The sequence below is a fragment of the Heterocephalus glaber genome, unplaced genomic scaffold (assembly GCF_053883595.1).
Source record: "Heterocephalus glaber isolate CG9 unplaced genomic scaffold, H.glaber_assembly_v1.0 deba00001472, whole genome shotgun sequence".
Taxonomy (NCBI): Eukaryota; Metazoa; Chordata; class Mammalia; order Rodentia; family Bathyergidae; genus Heterocephalus; species Heterocephalus glaber.
The window spans coordinates 48,558,303-48,575,037 of record NW_028258315.1 but is presented as its reverse complement, the minus strand read 5'-3'; the positions used below and the strand labels follow the sequence as shown (position 1 = coordinate 48,575,037).

The 16,735-nt window shown below is 43.3% G+C and overlaps 1 protein-coding gene across 8 annotated transcripts in view; it reads left to right on the top strand.

The window, feature by feature from the left end:
* The window catches only part of Frmd4b (FERM domain containing 4B), a 351,908-nt gene that overhangs the window by 233,467 nt on the left and 101,706 nt on the right, over window positions 1–16,735 (top strand). For all 8 annotated transcript variants that reach the window (XM_087182007.1, XM_087182006.1, XM_004854187.4 and 5 more), the window contains one exon: window positions 13,607–13,691. In XM_087182007.1, the coding sequence (XP_087038133.1) occupies window positions 13,607–13,691 (85 nt within the window). The remainder of the gene's footprint in view (window positions 1–13,606; window positions 13,692–16,735) is intronic.

Sequence of the window (16,735 nt, the reverse complement as noted above, 5' to 3'; positions counted from 1 at the left end):
GAGTGGCCTGCCGCTTGGGCAGGAGCCTCCACACCTACTTAGTCTTATCTGGAGAGTGTCCCATAATCACTTGGCTTTACAGTATACTTTCCCTTAACTACTTGCATATTTGAAATGCTTATCAAGGTTTTAATTATTCACTTAATTCTTCTCCAACAGACTAGAGAGATCATTATAGTCTTTGTTATTATTCCAATTAAGTAATTGTTGTTACTCCATTTAAATTAATGATAAAGCAAAACCACACACCAAAGAATGAGGTGAACTGACAGAGGTCACTGAGAGGAACCTAGCTCTGGGCAGGGTGAATGAATGGGGTTGTCACATGGCTCTGTGAAGTCAGTTGCCTCCCATTAGGAGAAAACAGAATTGGTTGTGTTTTCATCCCAGGAGACACCACCAGCTACCCTCTCTGGGTTGTCTGTGACGGCAAAAGAATAGAACAAAATATGTGATTTGGTTCTCTTTGGATGTTTGATCATCATAAGAGCCTCTGAAGTGCAGGGGACCTCTCAAGATCAGGCCACCTTCTCCTTCTGTCACCCATATGGCTCTGTGTGCTGGAGCCCAGAGCCCAGAGTCCCTCAGCCACCAACACTGTGGTGTGTGGTCATGGAGTAGTTAACACACAGCGAGAAAGGATTCCCTCCAGGGGTTTCCTGTTACAGGGATCTGCATCACTGTTGTTTGTAATGCAAACATTTACCAATATCCAAATGCCAACAATGCAGATAGGGTCAGTAAGTTATGGTGTTTTAACAGTGAACAATGAATCACTTTAAGAAAAACAATTAGATTTTTAAAAAAAAGTGCATTGCATTACATTTCAGAGTTTTTCCAGGAGATGCTGGGGCTCATCCAAATCATCCTGGGAAATTTTTCAAACTATACAATGACTCCCCTTTGGCCCCAAATCCCCCAACTTGTTCTCATTCCTGGCCTAGATTTTGCTACAGTGTGCCGTCGGGGAAGAGTACATTGCCAGGACCTCTCTCCACCTGTCTGTCCCCTTATAAATCACTACTTCAGTAAGTCATTGTTATCAGGTGTTGTCGTGTATCTGTCTCTCGGCTCTTGGGTGACAAGATGTGTTATATCAGCAAAGAAAAGATAGTGAACAGAAGTAGTCAAATATAGTGTAGACAATACTTATGCCATGGGAAGAAGTTCAAGTTATCATATTAGGTTTTATTTTTAAGTTGGTATGTTTTACAAATATATATAAATCTGTGAGGGCTAAGAAAATGTCTGGGAGGAGCTACACCAAGCTGTGAAGAATCATTTCTTCCTTGCTTGCTTTATTCACTACTTATTGACCAGCTACAATGTGTTCCATGCTGTTTCAGCTCTTAGGAGAACAACAGTGCACAAGACTAATGAATACATGGATTCCCTGTGCTCTCAGTTTGTTCATTCTTCTGCTAATAGTTACTGGCTTCCTACCATGTGTCTGGCCCCATGCTACACAGATGCTGAGGATACAGCAGTGGCCAAAGAGAATGACACAGTCCTGCTGTTGTTAATAGCCCAGTGGGAGGAGGCCATCACTAAATAAATACGGTAGCTTCTCAAAAGGTTGTCACACGCCTCTGTGAAGTCAGCCACTTCTTGATGGGTTTCTAGCCTCCAATTTGGAGAAAGCAGAATGGGTGGTATTCTGGGGGGAAAAATTCACTAGGAAGGAGGAATCACGAATGTTGACGAAACCAGGACTGTCATTTTAATAGAATGGTCCAAGTCAACATCTCAAGAAGCTGGCACTGAGCAGACAGATAGATGAGGCAGGAAGTGCATACCTCTGGGAAGTTTACTTCAGGCCAAGACCAACAGGCTGAGAGAGACCAGCAGGCATATGAGCTCTGCGGCAGGAGCATGCCTGCTGCATACCAACCCTAGGAAGGCGTTGTGTGGCTGGAGAAAACCCACAGAAAGGAGAGGTGAAGGAAACAGCACGGGGTTGGGCAGCAGAGCACTGGGACCTGCGGTTTGGTGCGGCAGAGAGTTGTCGTCTGATTTCTGTTTCAAACATTCACCCTGTCTCAGTGTTGAGGATAGAGTAGGTGGAATCACGGAGGATGCCGTGGGGCTCATTAGGAAACTGTTTTGTGGGTCCCTGCAAAAAGCAAGTAGGGTGGACCAGACCTTGTCTCCTCCACTCCACAGTCACTGGAGGTGGGGAATGTAGTCCCGGCAGGTCCATTGTGAGAATTCAAGAGAGAGCAGGGGACACAAAATGACTGCAAACCTCATGCAAATGAAGAAAAAAAATACATATATATATATTAGTTGTAAGGTTTATGCAAAAGAAAAGTACCACCCAGTTTTGCTCTCAAAAGTTTTCTCACAGCCACATGTGCTGGCTCACTCCTGTAATCTCAGCACTCTGGGAGGCAGAGGCAGGAGGACTGCAAGTTGGAACTCAGCCTGACAATTTAGAAACTTAGTGAGAACCTGTCTCAAAATAAAAATAAATAAGTAACAAGGGCTGAGGATATAGCTGATGTGGAAGCTCTGGGTTCAATCTCCATAAACCCTGTGACAGGTACTGGGCTAAATAGTTGACAGGTGTCATCTCATTTACTCCTAAGCTGACCCTGAGGTCCTACAGATGTGAGTGGCACAGAGTCTTTGGTTTATACCCCGGCCATGTAGCGAGCAGCTTGGAAACATAGTCTGCTTGGGCAGACAGAAAACCATGGAAGGTGAGGCCCAAGCTTTCCCTTCATGTTTCAGCATCAAATATATGCCTTTTCTCGGGTTCTAAAGTTTCCCAGATACATGCTAAATATGTGTGCAACCTGTATGTGTATAGACACACAATAATTTATTTGCGTACTTTAATTTATTTAACCAGCACTCCATTTCCTCATGAGTCCAAACTCTTCTGGTTTCTGGGGACTTCTGCAGGCTGGGGGTTGTTATCTTACAGCTGTAAATTATCTTCCTGGAACACATGGGCCTCCTGGGTAATGCAGCACAGATGTGAGCATTTGAAAAGCTTGATAGTGAGTGATCAGGCAGGCATTTAAATCCAAGTGTGGGGACTTGGCCTGACCTGGCTGGAAACCTCCCTTGCCCTCCCAGGAGAGCAGTGGGACTCTCAGGCTGGTACCACCCAGCTCCTGCCACTCGGGGATTTTGGTTGGTGTCTTTCATCCCTTGCTCTTTTGAATAGCTCTGCTTCCCCCACCCCTTTCCTGACAGTCTTCCTTCCCCCTTCTCCTTCTCCTCCCTCACTTTCCAGGTCTCTTTTCCCAGGATTTTAAGAGTTGCCTGTGGTGCTGCAAACTGAGAACTCTCCATCCTAGTGTAGAATTCCAGTAGGAGACAAGGGAGAAGACCACTACCTTTTGTCAGAGTTGCTGAAAATCAGGAGCCTCTGAAGGGCAGTCACTGCCCTGGCTTGGGAACATTAGCTTTGTTTTCCTGTATGGGGAATTGAACCCAGGACATTCACAATGAGCTACATACATTCCCAGCACATATTTTTATTTTGAGATGGGGACTTGCTAAGTCGCTAAATTGCCCACGCTGGGCCTGAAATTGTGATCCTCTAGCCTCAGCCCCCAGAGTGCCCAGATTACAGGCCCCTGCCACCAGGCCCAATTGGAACGCTAGACTGGTAGAAAGAGTTTAACTCAAAGAAACATCATGTCTATACCGCGTGGGGCCCTCATCATTTCACCAGATACTTTTTTTAGGTGAGTCAAATGTATACAAGACATGGAGACTATGGTGAGAGAGATTCAGTGATGTGAAGATACTCCTGATATATTCTGGGTCAAAGAAGTAGACTACGTTTTAGACTACTAAAACGTATGTACAAATGATAGCTCTTGTGTAAAATATTTGTACAGATAGAAAAATGTGTAAAATGTTGGCAGATGTTAGTCTCCGACTAGAATGATTGTGGTACTTATTTTGTTTCTTTTGACTTTGCTTTTTTCCTACAGTAAACATATTGAGTAAATCTTTCTTTTTAATGCAATATGAAGAGTAATTTTTAAAAAAGAAATAGAGTGTTTATGACTAGACAGCCATGAGTTACTAAAAAGCTCTCAGAGAGTGTGTGATTTACAATAACAAGAGGACAGGAAGGGGTCATCTTTTCAGGAAGAAATGTGATTTAAAAGCCCAGAGAAATAATGGATCCCTCCTGTCCAGGTTCAGGAGAGGCTCCTTGAGGGATGTGTGAGTCACCCTGAGCTCTCTGCCCTCCCACCACCTCCCATCTAGATAGAAGAGATTCTAGAGCCTGGATGTAACTGTTAGTCACCTTAAAATCACCCCCCCTACCCCGCCAAGGCCTGCTCATTCCAGGCAGTTGGTGGGTGGCTCCATCTGTGAGCATCTTATCTCCCTGAGAGTTCAAGAAAGACACAGAATCCTTCAAACTTCATCCCCAATCCTGACTCCAGTTTCTACAGGATTATAATTCTCAATGTGCTCCTTGATCAAATATCAGAAATTGTAGAAATCTGCTTGCCCTCCTCTCTGACTTTTAGGTCCTGTCTTTTGGTGAGTGTGCCAAGTATTTTTCAGTGTGCATGTGTGTGGCTAAGGTCAATGAGGATGGGAGTCTCAGAGTAACATCAAAGAATTAGTGTTATAAGGTGTAGAAGAAGCTATAGAGCAGAAACTTAAAAGCTTGGCCTCTAGTGCATGATTTTTCCACAGGAGCACTCCTGACATTTTGGACCAGGTCATTCTTGTGGTAGGGAGTGATGCTATACTGTAGGATGCTTAGTAGGATCCCTGGTCCCCACCCATTGATGCCAGTAATGCTCCCCCATCATGACAATCAAAACACATCTTCAACACTGCCAAGTCCCCCACCTAGCCACCGAGAGCCGTGCATTAGCATCACTCTTGGTCTGTAATCCCCATCTTCTACTGCTTTGCCAGGTGGCTTTTGGCACCCTCTGGGTCCTGTTTGCTCACCTGTAGAAACAGAGCTGGGGATAGTGCCTATCTACTAGGGCAGGGGGGATAAAGGATCATGTGTGTTAACATATAATGGAGAATCTCAATCCATGTTAACTATGTGTGTGTTATTTATAACAGAGTCTGCCTCAGCCACTTGCTCCCTGGGTGGAGCATCCCTCCCTCTGTGTGATGTGCAGCCTTCCAGTGTGGAAGCTTGGGGTCTGTCTGGCTTGGGTCTTTCCCATTCACCTCTGCCGTGGCTGGAGTATCTCATCAATCTTCCTTCTTCACCAGGCTGTTTCCTCCCTGTGGGACTTTCCTTCCCTGCTTTCCCTCCACACTCCTCTGAAAGCATCAGCCCTGCTCTCCTCCTGGATGATAGGAGCAGGCAGCTTTGAAGAGGTGAGCACTTGGAATTTGCAGGACCCTGACCCTTCAGGGTGTCTGGGAAGGAAGGCTCCCACCTGTTCCTAACAGGTCACAGCAAGGCCGTCACTGTCCTGAGCCTTCAGCCCTTCCGGAGAATGCAGAACTCTGAGGAAGAGTCCTGGCAAGAGAGGAGCAGGAGGGCAGGTTCAGACAGGGCTATCTGGAGGCCCTCTCTGACTCTCCTGCCTTGTCTGGAAATTCAGAAAGGAGGAAGAGCATTCCTGGGAGGGGAGCACATAATAGATACAAATAGTGCTTCTCTTGGGATTTCTCCAAGATTGCTCCCCTCCCAGAGATGAAAGGGAACACACTGGACTCCATAATAGCTTAGAGAAAGTGAAATACAACTAAATTACATTGCAGCCACCAGCATGCATTGTAAAGTGAGACTGTGACTCCAGAGCAAGGTCATTAGCAGCAATAAACAGAGATCTCCTTGCTCAGAATGTGGATCAGAATCTGATAGGAGTCAGCAGCTGCTCTGAGTTCTTGAAATTACCCCACCACAGCTAAACAAAACCTAGAGCAAGGTGTTTTCATTTAGCCTTCACTTCTTGCCAGTCACATGCTCAGCATTGTTCAGAATGCAAAACAATTGAGCAATTTTTGCCCAATTCAGGTTTTGATTGTTATCACTCAGATGTAGCAAAGGCACTAGAAAACAAAATCTGCTTAATTGGGGAGAAAAGTACAAATGGGTGAGAAGAGCATTTGTTCTGCAATATTTTCCCATTCTGTACTAAAACAACCATTTTTGCAGCATTTGCCTCCTTGAGAGAAAGAATTTAGGAAAGATACTTGAAATTTCCATTCTGATTGTTTCTGATAGTTTGAAAGATGTTCCTAAGTCATTGCCTATTATTAAAGTCCAATCAGTAACACGCTAATGAGCAATAACATACTATTGATCCCTGCCACTCATTGGCTGCTGAACTGTGTGCCATCCAGTATTTTACACGTAAGTAAAACAGTGCCCATTTATCTGGTCTGGGGGTTGGAGAGGTTAGAGAGGCACTGAGAGCCAAGCAGCGAGCCCAAGCTCCCAAGACTGAGCAACGTTGGAGCTTAGCATCTATAGACTTTATAGAGTTGACTCTGACCATGCTGAAGAAATGTCACAGAATGACATTGTTGGTCACCCAGATGTAAGTGACTGTTCAAATGATAACCCACCCAGACACCCGCAGGGCTCTTCTTGTTGACACCTGCGTCTCATCATGTAGCTGACAGGCTTGCTCCCCTCCAAACCTGCAGATTGTCTTTGTTATGTCTTTGGGAAGTGCTGTTCTGTCATCACTGATCAGTGGTTAGGAGAACCATCAGTGAAGGAAGAAGGTGTGAAGGGTAGGAGCTCAAAGACTGAGATATAATGCCCCCACACAATTTCTCTTCTAAGAAATTATCATTTGTTAAGCTGTTGGAGGTTTCTCTTCAAAGCCTGTGCCTATTCAGAAAGCCTGAGTTAATTCTGAATTTTTTTGTTTGGCTGGGTATCTTTTGAGTTTTTTGTTTTGGTTTGGTTTAGTTTGGTTTTGGTGATGCTAGAGATTAAACTCAGGGCCCTCACACTGAGCTATATCTCCAGTGCTTGTTTAATTTTTTTATTTTGAGACAAGGTCTCACTATCACTAAATTTCTATGTTGCCCAGGCTGGGATTGAACTTGTGATCCTCCTGCCTCAGTCTCCCAGAGTGCTGGTATTACAGGTGTGTGTTACAATGCTCTGAAGCTCAAAATTTAACCTGGGGCATCAACTTAACAAAATCTTAGTGAACTAGGGCCAGGGATTTAGCTCAGTTGTCCCACTGCCTGTTTCGCAGGCTCAAGGACCTGAGTTCAATCCCCACTACCAAAAAAAAAATCTTAGTGAACTCGCTCACAGTAAGCTTGCAGAGAAGAAACAGTATCTTTGGCAATAAAGGGCTGGAACAGATGCTCTTTATTTTGTGTGACCGGGTTAATCTTTTCCCTTTGCTCACGCAGCTCTAGGTTTGTTTTCAGTTCAGGGCACGTGCTGATAGGTGTGCCTGGAGAGCCATTGTGCTTGAGGCCCTGTGTCCTTTACATACACTCTGTACACTCCATTAAGTGAAGTCGGTCCAGGGACCCTGCTAGGGGTGGAGCTGGTCTGTACAGTCAAAGCACAGTAACCAGACACCTTGGTGGCAGCAGGCACTGGGGCAGGTCATCAGAGCAGAGGGGAAATTAGATAGGGGCCTATTTACTGGAACTAGGATATAGTCAGGGGCCTGGACTTCAGAAACGAGGGGCCCCTGTGTCCGGTATAAAGGTATCTGTTCGGAATTGAATGAGCCACAAATTGCTTTGGTGCCGGGCCACCCAGTGACCTGCGTGGGGTTCTTTTCCTCAGTTCTCAGAGAAGGCAAGAGAATGAGTCAGGCTGGTGTACCCTCTGCCCGGATTCTCCTTCCTCCCTTCCCCACCTGGTGGACTCATGCATTCTTTAAGACTGCTCAGTTGTCCCTCTCCTGTGTCACGGACTCCGCTGGGTTTCATCTTGGCAGTGTTCTCTTCCTTGGTTCCTAAGCTGTGTCAATTGCATCCCTCTTGTGGGCCCCCTGCTCTGTACGTGTGTTCTGTTTCGTGTGATTGTCACTGCAGGAAGGCATTACGTCAGTATTGGTTTGGAATATGAACTTAGAAGTCAAACAGTTCTCTCTGACTCTTAGCTCCAGCACTCCATAGCTGTGTGGCCTGGAGAAAATGGCTTCATATCTGTTTATCTCCACTTTCTCATCTGTACAGTTGGTTCACACTTTGCTTTCTTCTGTATTAGGTTTTACTAGAGGTTGAAAGAAATGACAGAGAACTCTTTGTATTGCCCCTCGCACAGGAGACTGTTAATTTGATTCTTTGGTTACAGCAACAGACACCAGTTGTAGCAAACATATTTATACACACAAGTGGAGGAAAACCAAACCAAGAGGCCTCGGAACAGTCAGGAATCAGAGATTCTTCTCTTTCTTCTTTTTGCGGGGTGGGGAGGGGGTTGTTATTTTCTGAGACAGGATCTCATTATCTAGTCTTGTATTCCTGGTTGGCCTGGAATTTCCTCTGTAGTCCAGGCCTGCCCTTGAATTTGCAATCCTTCTGCCTCAGCCTCCCAAATGCTGGGATTATAGGTGTGCACCACCATGCCCTGGCTGAGCTAGGGCTTCTGAAGGCATCCAAAGAGCAGAAACCAATGAACAATTTCATTAAAGTAACGCTGGCAGAGCAGATAGGGTTCAGCCACCTTTGATCTTCAAGTCATTGCCGTCATACTAGAACCTATCTGGCCTAGCTTAGGCCACATGCCCACCCACACTGGGGAGATGGGGCTCTCGATGAGGGAAGGGTGTGCTCTGCCATCTCCCACAGGCAGCCCCCATCAACTTTCTTAGTATGAAAATCCATTGAGCTTATGGTTTTAACAAGATCCTTATCTGTTAGAGATGGAAATAATTAAAAGTTACCCTTGCAGTGCAGCAATTGCTATATCGCTTTGTTACTATTTATACACCTGTATCCCTTATGGCTTATGATCTTTGAAGGACAGCATGTTTGTCTTCTAGATCTTTGTATGAGAACAGCGTGGTGTCATTGAACATCTACAGATCATAATTTTAGCTGCCTTCTCTCCAAATAAATCTGCACATTTGTGTTAGACTTAACTTCTCTGATCCTCTGTTCTTAAACTGAGAAAAACAAAGGATTAAATGAGATAGAGGGTTCTTGTATGGTGCTTGGTTCATAGACAGCTTTTGATAAATAGTTGCTGTTTATCACTTCCGTTATTGTCATTATTATTATTGGTTTCCCAGAACTCTTCTCAATGTCTGGTACCTACTAAGTATTCAGTAAGTTTTTGATAAATGAATCATTCATAATCATATAACATATATGCTTAATTTTAATTGATTATTCTGTTGACATTGGCTGTACCTTATTTACTGGTATACTATCTAAAATTATTCTTTTCAAATAGCAAGTATTCATTAAATGTTGAGTGGGTGAGTAAAGGAAAAAGGAGGAAGCACAGAATCTTGGAGTAGAAATCAGACTTGGAGTTCTACTAATCTGACAGGGACCCTGAATGGATAGGAAAGTCACTCCTCTGGGAAAGCTTTTTCTTTCCAAGACTGCTCTAACTTTATAAGAGGTTTCTAGTCAAAGCAAAATTTATCCCTTTCTAACTTTTGCCTATAAGTTCTGGTTGTACTTTTTTTTTTTTTTTTGGTACCGGGGATTGAACTCTGGTCCTTGCACTTGCCCAGCAGGCGGCGAAACCACTGAGCTACATCCCCAGCCCAGTTCTGGTTTTACTTTTTGAAGCAAAGCAATAAAGAACTACTTCTACACAGGAGATGTGATTAAAAAAAATATGATGCATTTAAGTTTTTTAAAAATTACAACAGTAAAATTACATTATCACTTTGAACACAATCATCCCATCATTCTTGCCACTTTCTGAATCACTTCTAGAAGTCCTCTTTTGTGAATGTCTTTAGTTGCACTGTGGTGGCTGCCTCAGTGTCCTGAATCAATTCAAAATGTTTACCTTTAATGGTTATTTTGACTTTAGGGAAGAGTCCAAAGTCACATGGTGCCAGATCCAGTGAATAAGGTAGATGAAGACACTGTAGTGTTTTTATGAGCCTGCCTTTCTGTTGGATGGCACTCAGCAGCAGCAGCATTCATTGTATTTTTTAATCACATCTTGTGTGTTAGTTACTTTTCTCTCGTTTTGGGGGGACATCTAGACACAAGCCATAACACCTTGTAAAAGGACTTCACTCACCAAAGAGAACTTCCAGAACTGCTTCAGACATTGGCAAAAGTGACAGGATAAGGGTATTTGAAGCCAGGGGGAGTATTTTGAGAGGGATTAATGGCAGTGTGTCTTTTACTATAATGTGGACCCAAATCAAAACCTAGCTCTGTCTTGTAGGCAGATCTTTAAACTCCATGGCTGCATCTATGAAATGGGGGCAATATCAGGTATCTCCGGCCCCAAATGGTTGTAATAATTTTTTTTTAAAAATGAAAGAATACACAGGAAGCATTTAACACCTTGCCCAACACACAATAACAAGCCCAGTAAATGTTAGCCAGGATCCTGCTGCTACTTCTTAGAGATAGGGATTAAAAGTACAAGGGGGCCAGGGATTTAGCTCAGTGGTTTTGCCACCTGCTGCACAAGTGCAAGGACCCGAGTTCGATCCCCAGTACCAAAAAAAAAAAAATACAAGGGATGCCAGGCATGGTGGTTTGTGCCTATAATCCCAGCACTCTGGGAGCTGAGGCAGGAGGATTCCCTGTTAGAAACCAGCCTGGGCAACTTAGCAACTTAGTGAGTCCCTGTCTCAAAAACAGAAAGTATAAAGGGCTGGGGATGTGGCCCAGCTGAAAGCCCTGGGTTCAGTTTCCAGTAGTGAAAAAAACAAAATAAACAAGCAAAAGAAAGGGCAGAGGGTGAAGCAGGAAATAACCCCAGCATCTAATTGAGTGGGAAGTGTCTGTGAGGTGTAGGGAAGCTGAAGCAGATCATCTTAGCCCTACACAGCAGCCATCCTCTGGTCTTCCTAGCTCCAGCATCCAGTCACTGTGGCTCCGCTCTCTCTGATTTGGCTCTATCAGCTCCTGCTCTTTGCCCCTCTCTCCCTCTTCCCTGGCTTATGGTCATTGCCTCTCTCTGCCGCCTCTGAGTTCCTCTTGACTGGTCCTTCAGGCTCTCTGACAGCACAGGTGACTGGTTTGTCCCTTCATTGTCCAAGAAGCATCTGTTGAGGAGCACTTTCTCCCCTCCTAGGCTTACCGGTGGGCTTCGAGTCAGGTGATTGTCCCTGGTCCTGCTAGCGAGGATCAGGGTAGAACAAACTAAACTGATGGAGAATACCCAGATTATGACACATTCTCTCCTGGTGAAAGCCAAATTAGAAATGTTTATCACACTGTCCCAAGAAAAGATGCTGTTTGTCTCCAATATCTGTGCCATCTGGATTTTATATTTGGCACCATCTTGTGTCCTCCTAACTTTCCAGTACAGTTCAAATTCCATCACATCCTTTAAGCTTTTTAAGAAAATGTAAGATTTACTGAGCCTCACTAGTTGGAATTTGCTGAATTTCTACATGTGCCAGGCATTGTACTGGGCGCATTATATATAATTCATTTAAATTGTGTAAGAGCCCTTCCAGGTAAGCATCATTACCTCCATTTTATTACAAGGGATCTTAGCTTACATAACTTTCCCCATGACCCAAGGCTCTAAATTCTTGGGCTAAGAAGATTTTATTACCAATCATTAATGTATTTTTAAGCATTGTACATGTATTGTTTAAATTAATCTTTCCAGAACCCTGTAAGGCAGTATAATCCTGATACTCATCTTAGAAAAGACACAAAGACGCCAGGCCTGATGGTGCATATCTGTAATCCCAGTACTCTGGCAGGCTGATGCAGGAGGATCATAAGTTCAAGCCCAGCCTAGGCAATTTAGCAATTTAGTGAGACTCTGTCTCAAAATTAAAAAAAAAAAAAATTAAAAGGAGCTGGGGGTGAAACTCAGTGGGGAGGCCTTGGGTTCAGTCCCTAGTGCTGAAAAGAGGAAGGAAGGAAGGAAGGAAGGAAGGAAGGAAGGAAGGAAGGAAGGAAGGAAGGAAAGAAAGAAAGAAAGAAAGAAAGAAAGAAAGAAAGAAAGAAAGAAAGAAAGAAAGAAAGAAAAGAAAGAAAAAGAAAAGCAGGCAGGCACAAAGAAGCTAAATAACTTTCCCCACCCACACACCTAATAAATGGTAGAGGAGGGATTCCATGTTCTAGATTTTTCTGATTCTAAAGCCTATTACCACAAATTCCTCATTTCCTTCCCTGCTTTTATACCTCAAAACCTGACATGCTTCAGTCTTCATTCATCTCACTCATCAGTGAGATAACCTGTCTATAAAAATATAAAGGATTTATTCTCCTTTTGGAACTTCTCTTGATGATTCATCATTACGGGATGGAATTTTTCAAATGCTTTTACCATCTTAGTGATAAAATCTTTCACAGCCTTTAAATTATTTATGACACTAGAAATGGAACCAGGGCCTTGGGCATACTAGGCAAGTGCTCTACCACCGAGCTCTGTCCCTGGCCCCTTTTGCAGTCTTTTTTGGCTGTATTTGTGCATCAGATGTTTCATTACTACTGAACAATAACAAACCCACATGGAACATGTGCCAAGTCATTATGATTTTACACAGTGAAGGATATGTTTCTCTACCACTCTAGCCCTGGTTTGTCTTGACCAACACCACTTTGAGCTGGAGTTCTCCTGGCGAACCTAAGTTTGAGCTGCTGGGCATTCTGTGTTATACATGTATTATTCATCAAGCAAGGATCCAAGGCTGAGGAACAGCTGTGGGCCCCAGACTGCTGCTCACTCACCGCCCAGAGCCGTCTCTACCTGCCCAGCCGGGATGCAAACTGACCTTGTTAAAAGTCTTAGCCTCGGCCCCTCCTCTGGCCTTTGTGGAGCTCAGAAAGGGGAAGGGGGACCTGCAGCCTGTGGCCTCACAGACTGAATTAGCAAAATCCTAGGAAGGGGTGAAGGAAGGAGGCCCAGATAGCCTGATTTGTATGAGAAAAGAGCAAGATTGAAGGCTGGGAGAGCTTGGCTTCCAGCCAAGGGAAACCCCTGGTCCAGGGGAGAAGAGTGGAGGGTGTGTGTGTGCCTCTCTCTCTCTGTCTCTCTCTCTCTGTCTCTCTCTCTGTCTCTCTGTCTCTCTGTCTCTCTGTCTCTCTCTCTCTCTGTCTCTCTCTCTCTCTCTCTCTCTCTCTCTCTCTCTCTCTCTCTCTCTCTCTCTCTCTCTCTCTGCCACTTTCAGGCCTGTAGGTTTAGTTATGTTGTATGAGCTGAGGCTGCTTACCTTTCCACTCTCACCTCACCTGCACTTGTTTTGAAGATGTCTGAGGCATTAGAAACTCCCAGGACCTGTGTCATGGAGTGAACAGCACAGACAAGTGTGTGTTTGCAGCTGGGTGAATTTAATTTTCCCTTAACTCCCCTCTCAACACACAGACGCATTCTGTAGGAGCCTGTATCTGCAGGTACGCATGCGCACACATATGTCCGTGAAGCTCCTGAGGAAAAGAAAGCCTGTGCCTCAAAATTCTCTCGTTGGAGGGGAACACCAAGTAAGGACATGAATTCGTGCCAACAGAAGGAAACAAATCTGAAGAAACAAATCCCTGTACTGTTTTTCAGGTTTTACATTGAGAGCATATCGTTTCTAAAGGAGAAAACCACCGTGGAGCTGTTTTTCCTGAATGCAAAGACCTGTGTGCACAAGGTAAGGTGCCCCTGTCCTGTTCATTGACTGGTTGCCTGCCCGAGGACAGGAACTGCAGTGGCAACGGGGCTCTCCTGTGTGCTCACATTCAAACCAGAAAGAGTCCACAGTCTCTCCCGCTGATGTTTCGTACCCCAGCAACACCGCGCCCCCCCCCCCCCCGCCGCCATGGTAATTCTGGTCCAGTTCTGAGAGGTAAGGACGGCCGCCACTGACGAATATTGCTGGTACATCATGAACCACCCAATCCACTTCCCATATGGCTGATGTTCTACCCAGGAAGACACAGGATGGAGCAGATCAGGTTAGGCTCTGAACCTCTTAAGCCAGAAATCTTTTTCTAAAACAGGGCACGCCTTACCTTTACTTTAATGCAAAGCCAGTCTTTCTTAGGCTCACACTGTGCCTTTCGTCTCTGCACACCTGTATCACCTTACAGCCAGGAAAGTAGTTTCTCAGAACCACCTGCCTTCCACCCGTATCTCAGGTCTCTGTTGGGAAGTTGTGTTGTTTTGTGTTACCAGGTTTTACTTCTACCCAATCTATCAAGGGCAGATTAGTAAATCAATTAAAATGCCATGCGAGGGTATTACAATCATGGCAAACTGCCATAAAAGTTTATATTTATTTGTTTGTATGTTTGTTTATTGTGGTACTGGGAATTAAATCCAGGACCTTTGCGCCAAGTTGCATTCCCAACCCCTCCCTTCCTTCCTTCCTTCCTTCCTTCCTTCCTTCCTTCCTTCCTTTCTTTCTTTCTTTTTGTCTGAGACAGATTCTTGCTAAGTTGCTAGGCAGGACTCGAACTTCTGATCCTTCTGCCTCTGTCCCCCAGGTGCTGGGATTACAGGCATGTGCCACTGTGGCACTGCCATAAAAGCTTTTAAACATTGTCAGTTGTTTCATCACCTTGCAGGCTAGCATCACTTTAAGACTCCTCTCAAGCCATAGGCCAAAAGGTGTCCTTTGGAACCAGGCTCCTCCCTTCTAGCTGTGGTCTCAATGCCCAGACTCAGAATTCCCTGTCCAGGCCCCAGGCCCTACATGGAGGCCTGGTGAAAGCCCCTTCTGTCCATATGCATCTCCCTAAATCTGAAGGTGACTAGAGGAATGATCTCTGGCTTGGAAAGACAAGAGGGAAGGCTAGGGGTTGGAGGATCTACATTACCTACATCCGTACTCTTTCTTGGGCCCACCAATGTTAAAGGTAACCCCCTATAGACACACAGCTTTAATATTGCATAAGACACTACAAGAATAGAGTTGATTATGTTGATTTTTAATAGCTCTATTGCAATATACAGTAATAGACTGTACATAAAGTGTAGAATTTTGTTTTGACTTTTTGATACCTGAGAAACAAGTACCACAATCAAGATAATAAATATACCCAATAACCAAAGATCTGCTTTTTTCTCACAACATATTAGGTTTCATTTGAGTTTCATATGAGTGGAATCACAGAAGGTAATCTTTTTGTCATATTTAAGAAGTATAATTATTTTGACATTCATCCATGTTGTGTGCATCAATAGTCCATCTCTTTTTATTGCTGAGTAGTAAGTAGTCCATATTCTTTCACCTGTTAATGGGCATTTAGATTGTGCCATTTGGGGAATTATTACAAATAAGGCTGCTATGAACATTTATGTGAAAGTGTTTGTATGGGCATATTTGTTTTTGTTTTTCTCTTAGGTAAATATGTAGGAGGGAAATGAGTAGATCACATGGTAGATATATGTTTAGCTCTTCAAGGTACTGGCAAAATTGTTTTCTAATACAGTTATACTATTTTAGATTCCTACCAGGAGTGTATGAGAGTTCTAATTCTTTCATATCCCTGACACTTAATATGACTTGTCTTTTTCATTTTAGCCATTCTACTAAGTAGAAAGTATGTGTAGTTTCTCATTGTAGTTTTAATTTGCATTTCCCTAATACTGATGATATTAAACATCATCCATGTAGATGGCATAAGGTATAGGTTGAAGTTCACTTCTTGGCATATGTATATTCAGTTGTTCACTATCAGTTGAAAACACTATGGTTTCTCCACTGCGTTACTTTGTACCTTTGTCAAAAATCGATTGTCCAGGGGCTGGGGATTTAGCTCAGTGGTTCCGCCGCCTGCCTCAAAAGTGCAAGGTCCCGAGTTTGATCCCCAGTACCCCAGTACCAAAAAAAAAAAAATTGATTGTCCATGCATATGTTTGTTTGTTTCCGAACTCCTTTTTCTGTTTCATTGATCTATTTGTCAGCCTTTATGCCAATAACATACTATTTTGATTACTATAGCTTTATAGTGGGTTTTGAAACCAGAATAGCTTCCAATTTTGTTCTTCTTCAAAGATTTTTTTGGTTATTTTTGTTTTGACATTCCCATATGAATTTTAGAGTTAGCCTGTCAATTTCTAAAAAAAAAAAACATGGTGGGATTTTGATTAGCAATGCCCTGAATCCATAAATCTAGGTCTATATGGAAAAAATTGACATCTTAACAATATTGCCATCAGGCCCATGAACAAAGCATATAACTGCATTGATTGAGGTATTTTTTTCATTTCTCTCAGCAGTGCTTTGTTGTTTTCAGTGCACAGGTCCTTTGTCAGATTTGTCCCTAAGTATTCTCCATTATGTGATGCAATTGTAAATTGTATCTTTTTATTTCAATTTTTGAATGTTTATTGCTAGTGTATAGAAATACAATTGACTTTGTGTATCAATCTTAGATCCTATAACCTTGTTAAACTTACTACTTCTAATAGCTTTTTTGTAAATTTCATCAGATGTTTTATAAATGATTATGCTAATTGACTAATAAAGTTAGTTTTTCTTTTTTTTCAGTCTACATGCTATTTATTTGTTCATTCATTCATTCATTTGTTCATGCATTCATTCACTCATTTTACCCCACTGCACTGGCTAGAATCTCACAAATTCTGATGTTGGGCTTCTGTTTTCATTTACATCAAAATATTTTTGAATTTCCTTTTTGATTTGTCTTCATCTAATTGTTATTTAGTAGAGCATAGTTTGATTTCCAA